At 37.0% G+C, this 11,557-nt stretch overlaps 2 protein-coding genes across 4 annotated transcripts in view; one reads left to right on the top strand and one right to left on the bottom strand.

Moving 5' to 3' along the window:
- Positions 1 to 11,557, top strand: part of LOC129004136 (calcitonin gene-related peptide type 1 receptor) — a 235,507-nt gene that overhangs the window by 31,177 nt on the left and 192,773 nt on the right. The window lies entirely within an intron of this gene.
- Positions 50 to 3,991, bottom strand: LOC129003576 (uncharacterized). Its single transcript, XM_054431873.1, has one exon. It carries the CDS (start codon positions 3,989 to 3,991, stop codon positions 50 to 52), a length of 3,942 nt encoding a protein of 1,313 aa, XP_054287848.1.

Genomic DNA, 11,557 nt, shown 5'->3' with positions numbered 1-11,557 from the left:
GCGGCGATCCCAGAGCTAGCGACTGCCAGTGCAACCTGACGACAACCTCTCACGTATGCGAGAATGACACGACACGAATCAGAGTGGTCTTCCCATAGCCTCCCGGGCCGTCAAGAAAAATGATTTTCGACGACGTTCCGCTGGCAGGGGCATTGAGAACGGAGGTAACGTACTCAAATACGCGGTTTTGATCTTCAGAGAGCTTTGGCACCCACTCCTCCACAAACACTCTCTGTTGATTTTCACCATGTAAGAGCAGTTCTCTGCCCAACTCCGTCGTGTCATCGTGTACATCGGGGAGGCCATGATCTGCGACGCAAGAACCCTGCCGACGAAGACTCCGATCAATATCGATGAGACCTAGCTTGTAGGCCAGTTCAACATCGAGAGGATTACGCTCTATGTGGTCCTCGCAGATGGAATCACGGAAAGCATCCCACAGGAGAGCTGCAGGAGCCCCCATGTTGCAGAGGATCACAAAGAAAGAACGAAGTCTCGGGCCAGTCATGAAAGTGGCGGCCTCGCGCAGTGCGTAGTGGTACTCCTGTTCGTCTTGCACCAAGCCAAGATGCCGCGCGACCCCTTGAAAAGTGCGGCAGTTTGGTCCACCGCGGGACAGGAGGTCGGCATAACCACGGCAAGATACAGTCATAAGCAGGATACGCAGGTAATACTGTTCTGTCCTGCTCGGTGAGACCCAAAACAGTCTGCACACCTTCTCGCCACGCTGTCGGGCAGTGATAAAATGGACGCCATCGGGGTGCTCGTATATCTCCGCAGTTTTTGGGCGCTTGACATGAACCACAAACGTTTCATAGAACCCCTGATAAGTCAGGTCGTCAAACAGTGAAATACGAGGCCGGTCAAAGTAGATGGTGAGTTTGGAGCTGTTCCTAGCGGCTGCCTCTGCCAGTTGGCCAGGTCTAAACAGGACGGACTGCTTGCCCTCCAGATGGACGGGAAGACATTCAACAGCCGGCTCAGATTCTGATACTGGAAAGTTTAATAAACGCCAGCACGCGTCACTGGCACCCACCATTCTCTTCGTCACGTAATGCTGTACCTCATCATCTTGCTTACTGAAGGGAGTAACTGTGACGTTCTGGAGAGATCCTCCCTTCATAAGATATTTGAAGAGGTACTTAATCACGCGGCGAGTAGACGCCAGCTCCAAATTGATGTGAGCCTCGTATTTCAACATCAGTGCGGGATTATAAGGCACAACCCAACCGTCATGTACGATAATGTTCTTATTGCGTGATACAATTGTCCCCCGATTGGTATAATCTCGCTTGTACTGGACGAATCCCCTCTCGTCGACGTGGGTGGTTTCACAGCAGGGCTTAGGGAAGTATTTGGTGCAGTAACCCTTTGCAGAGTCCCAACAGAGAAAGTCAGTCCTATGATCATTACCACATGGACCGTGGATCATGTGTTTGAGGACCAACTTTCTCAGTCGGCCTCCGGCCTCTTCTTCCGAGGGAATATCCGCGCGGATGATGGAGTCAATTTCGGACGCCTGAACTGGTCCGTCGCCGTCAATCTTGAATACAATGTGGGCGTGAGGAAGGCCCCTCATTTGCATCTCGATGACGTAGACGATATAGACAGAGCGTCCAAACATTGCTCCGCTGCGCAGGTCTCGGAGAAGTTCCAGAAGTTTGATCCTAAAAACTCTGCAAGCAGTGCTAGGGTCACTGCGAGTACCTCCACGAGGGCAAGCTTTCTTGTTTTCCTCCCAAGTCGCGTTGTAAGTAAACGTCAAAAAGAAAGTGGGGGAACCCAGGCGCGATACGATTGCCATAGCGTCTTCGTATTTTACTTTCATGTACCTGGGCCCCCCGGTGAACGAACTTGGGAGGTAGACTTTTCCTGCCTGCACCCCACCCTCGCCTTGGACGGTTTCATCACGAGCGATGTCGTTCAAGACCTGCTGTGCATTCCGAATCTCGTCAACCGGCCCCACCCGCAAGGCACTATCGGTGTTCTTCAGCTGCGTAAACTTAATGTAACGCAGTTTCTCCTCCTCGTACCTCGCGAACATCTCAACCTGCCAAGCTTGTGAGAGACGGCCTAGGTGAGAGAAGCGAGGTTCAGAAAGTAGGAGGCACCGCGAGTACTTAAATTGAGTCAGTTTGGCACCCTTGTTATCAAGGCGGCCAACGTGCCATCCCACAGTGCCTTGCGGGTAAAGTAGGGGATATTGGAAAGGTTCCATTAGGGGGTGTAAAAGATCAATAAATGTAGGTCTATCGGAACCGGATTTCCATATAGTCAGTCTCCGGGGCTCAGTGTCGTTTTCATCATTGCTGAGCACGGCGTGCACTTCGACGCCTGTTTGCCGATCACCGAGAACAGGGCCATGGGTAGACCTGCTTGTTACTTGAAAAGCCAAGTGAGCTGTTACGGAAGGCTCGTTGCTCAATCGACGGTAATGCTCAATGTAAGGATTTTCCCTAGACAGGAAATCAGCAATACCGTCGATGATCTCGGTATCAAGCGATCTACCCATCGCAATGTTACGGCGCTCTTCGCCATCGTCAATATACAGGCGGGACCGATTCACAAACTGAACGTTCCCAGAACGAGTGGTGAACTTTTGTCCTGGGGCGTCCAGATTGTAGACCTGGTGGTACATTCTTCCCTCGATCTTGAAAAAAGAAAGACCACTGGGATGACGATACCCGCCTGACACTTCGAGCGCGCAGAAAGCAAACAGGTCGTTGTACGCACGGGCTCTTTCCAGGAAGAGACGGTCGGAATAAAAGCGTTCTTGCAACGGAGGAATGTCGAGAACATTGAACGCTCCTTCCCCGCAGCACCATTGCTTTCTATTCTTCTCCTCCTCGAAGAGCCGTGCTTGGCAATGACGACATCTGTAAACGTCGTCAACCCAGAGACTGACTTTTTTTAATTTGTATGGTTGTATTTCATTGAGTGGCTCCCCATTCCAAACAGACATGGGGCCATTTTTGACTACGGACCGAGCAAGTGATGCGGGCATATAGCGAAGTTCAGACATTTTCGGATTTTTCAGGCGAAAAATCTGAACTCTCTCAGCAGAAGCACCGGGATTACGCAGGTCGTATTGCTGAACAGCCTTTCGGTGCACCTCAGGGTGGGTTTGAGTGTAACGTTGACTGTCATCCCGGAGTTTGTCAGCGTGCGTCTCCCTATACTTCTTCTTCGCCGCATCCACTTGCTCTTCTCGGGTCGTGTCTAAAAGCTTTGGACGACCACGCTTTATTGTTTTTGGTCTACCAGGACATTTGGTTTTCTGAACAACTGTCTCAGAGGCAGATTCTGATAACTGAGTTAAGTCATTGTCCGAACAGTCGACCGTGTGGACAGTTTGAGTTTCGTTGACGGAAAACTTTATTTTTGTGACGGAGTACTGCCCACCGACGAACGCAGAATTCACCAAAATGAGGGAAGCTAGAGAACGAAAACTATTACAGACGAACACCCTAGCCTTATTTCTCGCCTCATCAATGTCTCGACGACGGTTTTCGTTTACCGCGTGGGAATCAAAGAGGTACAGCCGCCCTTGGAAACGCCAAAAAGCGACTGTCACCAACTGTCCCGTAAACAAAAAACCGCTATCAACGGAGTCACCGGGCATAGCTGCTTCCAAAACCGAAGACAAGGAAGAGGTCACCTCATCTAGGCCATCGTTTCGTAACGGATACAACCCGTCCCAAACACAAGAAATTTCTTCGATGGTAACACGATGGTGTGCAACCACGAAGTGCCTGGCGAGGTCCTCAGGGAACAGATACCGGTTAGTGATGCTATGCTCACGGCGAGATAGTGTATACAAGCTATCGCCCGCCATGAGTATAGCGTCAATAGCGTTGGTACTGAATCCGCCGCAGAATGCTTGCCATGCGAGGGCACAGGTTGCATTTGCCATGCATTGAGCGTTGTTGCTCTCGGTAAATCTGGGATCTCCCTGGTGGAACGACCCAGCAGCAACGCAAGAGAATTCCATGCTTACAGAAAATTGCAGCAAAATCGCCAAAATAACAAGTCCAATAAATAGGAAGAAGTGACAGTGAAACTTAATCATGGGTAGCCAAATCCATTAGCAAAAATTAGAGCGAGAACCAAATGACTATACAGCGTTACTGACCTACGCGTTTTGGGGGTCAAGGAGTAAAGTTACGAAAAAACATGTGAAGGGTGAAATGTAAAGTAAACTAAGGAGAGTACGAAACATTAATAATATTTGAAGAAAAAATTTTTTATGTACGAAAAATTATCAAAAACCGTTAAAAATTTGAAGAAAATTTACCAAAATTTGAAAGTGGGGCTTTTTTTTAGGTGAAGGAGTGCGATTTTCTAAAAACGCGTAATAGTGTCTTGTAGGAAATTTAATTCCTGTTCATGAAGATTCTTTCAAATTTTTGCTAGCTATTACCGTTTTTTAGTTATAGTCGGTATTAAAAACCGTGTTTTTTCGTTTTTATACGTCTACCATTTTGGATTTTTTTGGGGGTTAAAATTTTTAAAAGGCATTTTTGCAAATTCCACCATTAACGGATGATCCCATACTGCAATACTACAAAAATTTAAAGTCTTTAGAACGTTTCTAAACTAATCAGATGAGCATACCAAAGTATTAAAATTACATAGCTATTCTCCATAAGGATAACATGGGGCTGGTAAAACCGGTAAAAACCAATCAAATTTTCACATTAAAATTAAGTTTTTGGGGGTCAAGGAGTAAAGTTACGAAAATACATGTAAAGGGTGAAATGTAAAGTAAACTAAGGAGAATACGAAACATTAATAATATTTGCAAAAAATAATTATTTAGGTACGAAAACATAGCAAAAACCGATAAAAATTTGAAAAAAATTTACAAAATTTTGAAAGTAGGGCGTTTTTTGAAGCTTAAGGAGTGCGATTTTCTGAAAACGCCTAAGAGGGTTTTGTAGAAAATTTAATTCCTGTTCCTGAATATACTGTCAAATCTTTTCTAGCTCTTACCGTTTTCGAGCTACATCCGGTTGAAAAAAAAGTGTTTTTTCGTTTTCAGAGGTCCGCCGTTTTGGATTTTTGGGTGGGTTAAAATTTGAAAATGGGACTTTTGCATATTCCACCGGTAATGTAAGATCTTTTACTACAATACTACGCAAATTTGAAGTCTCTAGCACGTTTCTAAGTGGTTCAGATGGGAACACGAAAGTCGGCCATTTTTAATGTTATTCCCCATAAGAATAACATGGGGGGGAATTCGAATTTTTGGGGGGGTTAAAATTTGAAAATGCGACTTTTTGGAATTTTATGGGTGGTTTGGGCACTAGACCTACAACCACCGAAAATTTCAAGTCTCTAGCTCATCTAGAAGTGGTCTAGAATTTGTATCCCCAGTCAGTTACACATCGGATTGTATAGTATTTAGATATACTCATAAGATATACAATTAAATATATTAATACAGGTTTATATCTACTATACAAACATACCAATGAATAATAAGTGTAAACCACATATGTGTCTGATTTATATCTACTAGAGGTCGTTCAGTGGTCGAAAACTCGTCCAAAAATATGTAATTTACATAGTTATCTATTTTCAACCCAGGCTGTAAATAAAACATGTGATTGGAATTTCTTCCATTTGTTTTGATTAACCGTTTATATTTCGTTGTTATTTTGTCACCAGCATGGCAAATCATAAGGCACATGATCATTTTTGTTATTTTAAATCCATTTTTGTTTAATTTTTGAGCCTATTTTAATTTACAAAGGGATTCTGCACATCTAAGTTAAAATATCTTTTTAACAGTATGGGTAGATTTTTCCTACGATACACACGAGCTGAGAAAAGAGGTTTTCAAAAACATGTTTGCCTATTAATATATTGATGACTATTGAAAATACCATTTGGCAAGAAAGTAGCCTATAATGGATATTAGAATGTTTTAGTCATAGTCAAATTCGAATTCATGTAAAAAGGAAACTGTAAGCAACAATTTTCAATCTCGAGGGGATTAAATATATGATTTGTCCTTTGTTGTTTCAATAATAGGATTTTTTACCTTTGTGGGTGATGAATCCAATTATGATTCAATGTTAGAACAGTTAATTAAATTTAGGATTTTTAACCTTTGCTGTGACTGTCCACGCAGTTTGGCAGCTAACCGAGAAAAATGGCTTGTATTACTCTACCACAGGACCACCGTATATTTGGTTTGTTTACATCTCCCGTTCCATGTTTTTTTTATAAAATGCCTATAAAGTTAAGCCGGATTCTAGAGAAAATATTGACTACTTGAATTTTACGTTACAGTAATCACTCACCAAATTAGTTACTCAATTGTTTTGTCCTAGAATATCGTTTTACACATTAATTCAGGCTGGACCTAGAGGGTGTGGCATAATAACTTACATAAAATCCATCGGTGATTTGGCAGGATTTGAACCCGGGACCTCAGTGACCGAAGTCCTGCGCTCTACCACTAGACTATCTCGCTCCCCGAGTTATTATTTAAGTTTAAAAAATTTTACAATAATCTTTTATTTAAAATTTGAACACAGGTTTTAAATTAAAATAACATTTTTTTACTTTATTGTTTTAATAATGTTTAACAATGTTTCTAACCCCAATGTGTCCGCATTATTAAAATGTTATATAGAGTTTATATAGAGGTTAATAGAGTTTTGATTAAACTAAGACTCACATTAGATGTTATTTTCCGGTGGTACTTAAATTTTGCCGAACAAAAGTAAGATAAAAGAATTTATTTGCTCACTAGATCTCTGACGTGCATTTAATCACAGAAAACATATTACGGTATGTTTTCTGTGATTTAATTGACACCATCATCTGTTCCATGGTAGGGCCTAATCCGAAAAAAACTAGAAATTCTTTACACTGATATAAAATTTGAGGTTACAATAGATAACACTGTGACAGGACATTACCCTCATCATCATATAGTAGTTTAGGGTGATATAAAATCTAATGGAAAATATCATTACCAACCATTATATTCGAAAATGGCTTATCTATAAAAGACTAAGAATAGCAAAAGTAAATTGACCATTAATGGAGAAACCTCTCAGGGAGCTGCCAACCCGTGCGTAAAACTTTTATGGGTTCCTAGAACATAAAAAGACTAATTCGTTTGCTACTAACCAATGTATAAAGATAAAAATATACCTTCCTTTACATTCTTCCAACTCAGTTAATCATCTAAATAAATTAAATTCGCTGACTTAAATAATTTAGATGACGTCAACCAGCTCACTTAAAAAAACATCTCTAGCTAGAAAATTGCAATCAGTGAAACCCAGTTTTCGAATCGTTGATTGATTGTTTCGAAAATAATTATAATCGAAGTATTTAATAGTCAACGAAGGAAGTTACTACAGTATAAGAAAAAGGAGAGTTTCTTTTCAAATAAAATGTATTAATAAATGTTAGTGTTGTGCAACTATCATTATATAGGAAACAGTTCAAATTTGTTGTAAAAAAAATAAGGTTACACAAACGATATTTACTTGGTTACCTTTGAAGATGTTGACAGGTCGAGAATTGATTACGGCGTATCCATTGGGAGTCTTGAGACAATAACATAGTGTGTGCTGGGCTAATACAAACAGTCTTAATAAACCTAAGTAATATAATTGAGGTAATACAATTTACGTAAGAAATAAAACTAGAAAACTAGTTTTATTAAAAAGACTTACAAACTGAAGGAAAATGTTAATTTTTGTAAAATTAATGTACATTGTAATTAATGTAACTGTTAATTGTAAGACACGTAGCTACAGTCACAGAATAAAGCTACGATACATCGTATCTATAAAATGAAATAATACGTTCTTAATTATTGTCCACATTATTTGATTCTATAAAAAAAATAAATAAATTATTAACCTGTAGGGTATTTGCTAGATAGTTATAATGTCTCAATTTTGTATCACGGTGCAGTAACATTATTACCACCTTTCATTTTTGTGCAGGTGTCTGTTATCCTAAAAATACATATTTTAATTATGTGTGTTGTGGCAATGTAGTTAGTGAAAATACGAGTGATTCTTAAACTTATAAAATCTATAGTACACTAATAAATAATAGTTTAAATACGTTATACTGTCAAAGGGATCCTTTAAGCTTTTTAAAGAAAAATAATAAAAGGAAACTTCAGGATCACTCTGACAGTATAAGGTATTTAAACCATTATTTATTACGATATCAGTGATCCGGAGGCTAACAACACTATAGTAAACAATGACACCACTCCTTATTCCAATATTTATCATTCCATAATCATACATTTCTACTAGGAGATTTCTGTGAGATTTAGTTTTTATGCACATAGGTCTATTAAATCCAAAAAAAAAAAAAACAAATCGAAATCCTACTTGGTTTTCAAACCTTAACAAACAATAACGCCGTTAAAAAGGTAACCCAAATAAATACTAAATAATAATAAATAATAAATAAAATATAAGAATGAAGAATCTTTTAAAAATCCTAGAAGAAAAATCTTAATTGTTCTCACAGCTAATACCTATTAGCTCATCTAATTAGCATGCTTATAAATAGTGATAATCAAGTAATAAACTAAAACGAAATATATTTTTATTTACAATCACTTTCAAGTGTAACTCTTACGAAACTATTTTTGTTGAAAACTACTTCTCCAAATTGACTAGTATAAAAACATTAATTTCGTTGAGTGTATGAAGGCCAGATTACGAAATGCTATTCCAACGATGAAACTTTCATACAAGACTTTCGTAATCCAATTAATTTATTTTAATATTTTTCCATCTTTACTCCAAGAAACGGTCGAGAGTACTAAATGAAATCTTGTAAAAAGGCTTACAATGATTTTTGCTCTCAATGGAGTATATAAAGAGAAAGTAAATCAACTTTATCCCAAAAATGTTTCTATCCCATAATTATATTTGCATATATTTAACAGCTTTAAAAAATAATAACAATAAATCAATTTCCGATCATAAAATGGAAGTTATTTAATTACTATAATAAATATTTTTCACACAAAAATTTTATATGGTCTAGTACCTTTAAAACAATTCTACAAGTAATTAATGACTGAACAAAACCAGTATTAGTTAACAGTTTTTATATTTTTATTAGTGGCTAGAATTTTTCTTTGTGTGTGATTGTGTCACAAAATCTTAGGGATTGATGGCACAGTTGGATGTTGTATGACACTTGCAAGTTGAATTAATTTGGACGTAAGTTATTAAAATATTTTCATTCTATTGCAATTAATTAAGTTTCCTTATGTGGCTTATTGGTCTGTTAAAATGTGAGTTTTGTTAATTTTCAACCAGTATTAATAAGTTTTTTTCCAAAAATTGAATAAAGTAGATCACGTCACGTTAGTTGACATGCAATAGATGGTTCGTATTAAATCCAAGTAGAGTGAATGATGTGTTGAATGATTTTGTAGCTTTGATACTGACAATCAATAAGCCTTTCTGAACAAGAATAGTGATATAATAGTAATGCCCAATAATCAATAATTAATTAATTTGGTTTCCAACCATTCTGGACTTCTGAAGTTTTTATGACAAAACTGGTAACCGTTAAATTACCAGGCAATAACTATAATTGCCCGGCTATTTCGCTAAGTAGTCTTAAACTTACTAAACAAATACTTGTCCTTTATAGCTTGCTATTTCCATCCATTTTAACGACAAGATTACAACTAAGAACACAACGCCTTCAAAGATATGACTCGTTTTTAGTAAATAACTTCTTGATCAGCATTGTACGTGTTATTAAATTACCTGAAAAAATACGCCTGATAACACTTGTAGTAATATATTTACACTTATACGGTTGACTCACAAGAGAGTAGATACATGGGAAAGATGGTAAGTGGTGATAAATTTCGAATGGACAATTCATCATCAGAACCAATCCAGACGAAATTTCTTTTATGTATTTTACCGTCTTGTGAGTCAACAGTATAAGTGTAAATGTATTATTACAAGTGTTATTCGATATATTTTTTCAGGTAGTTTTTAGTTACAATAATAAATTTTCAAAAGTAACAATTCAGTTTATAGTCTTTGCTACCAATAATTAATAATGTAGGGTATTTCAATATAATATAAGCTTAAAAGATAACTAGAGAATAAAGTAAATACTATGGTAAAAATAGTTTGATTTAATGCTATGTAAAAACCATGAAAGAAATCTATTAATCTTAAGTATTGACAATGCAGGCAATAGTCTCCATGAGATCATAGGTATGTGAATTAGCATTGTAATGTTGGGTACGTTAGGCTACATGTTGGATGTTAACTCATGACGTTAATTTCCGTCACTTGATATGTGACGTCACGATCTCGGTACTGACATTTGCTTTGCAGTATATGTCTAGGTTAAATTCTATGGGGCTTGATTGTATGTTATAGGACCGTATTCATTATAGGTACGTTATTAGGATTAATTTATAATTCTTATTAATTTTTCAATACAGAATAACATTTAGTCCTAATGTTTTAGTTTTTAAAATAGTATTAGGCTGAACTATATTTGATTGCAGACGAAGTAGATATTTTACTCGGGAAGTTTTCAAATATTTACAATTTCGGAACAAGTTATTTCCTAGGTTTTAATACTAAAAAGAAGTCAACAAAAATGCTATAATACATATAAAAAATTCTAAAGAATACTACTAACACGTTTTTACTGTTATTTATAGTCCTATTTCTTAGTGATAACTATCAAAAAATGAATATACAATTTATTATTAATCCGAAACAAAGGAGGTACGTGAGGTAAATTTCTTAAAAAACAAAACGTTTTTTGTTATGTTTTATACGGATCTGAATGCGTACACATTGCTATTTTTGACGTGGGGATTTTTATTTGGTTCAGCATTTGCCTTATAATAGCAATAATTATTTTAAATATATAAAAGAGTTAAGGAATATATTTGAAATAAATAAAGATTAATATGTAATCTTATTGGGTTGGAAAAATGGAATGTTATTGCTCCGAGGGACATTCAGTCTTGGGAATATTCGTAAAAAATAATTTTCGCCTGTACCTTATATTTCTGCTCTATGTTCGTGCAAATTCATTTTGTTTATGACATTTAATTCCTTTGAAACACTGATATCAAGTTCAAAAAAAAAAAAACTATATTCATATTTAAAGTGAACTCCTTGAAAACAATCTGGAAACAATTATGATGATTAAAATAGGTTTTAAGCTTTTGGTAAGTAAGGATAAAATAATTTAAAACGTAAAACCCCCTAATTGAACGACATAACATATTTGATAACGATTTACACAAAATGATGCGTTTAATTTATAACCATAACTGTAAATGAACTCATTCTGAAAAATATTTTGGAAGACTCATGTGATATCTTCTAAGTGACATACTTAGTCTATTAATGTTTAAAATTTTACGTTGAAAGATTGATGAACTGAATCCAATCAAACATCCTCCGCCCCTGTTTGGTAAATGTATAGTGAGTTTTAATTTTTACTGCCCTATTTTAAAGCTATTACAAGTTTCTTATATTATAAATAAAGAATGAAGGAC

The sequence above is a fragment of the Macrosteles quadrilineatus genome, unplaced genomic scaffold (genome assembly GCF_028750875.1).
Source record: "Macrosteles quadrilineatus isolate MER2022 unplaced genomic scaffold, UCM_ALF_1.0 Scaffold_9__3_contigs__length_116548681, whole genome shotgun sequence".
Taxonomy (NCBI): domain Eukaryota; kingdom Metazoa; phylum Arthropoda; class Insecta; order Hemiptera; family Cicadellidae; genus Macrosteles; species Macrosteles quadrilineatus.
Note: the sequence above shows the minus strand (reverse complement) of the source record. Positions and strands in the feature narration are given on the sequence as shown.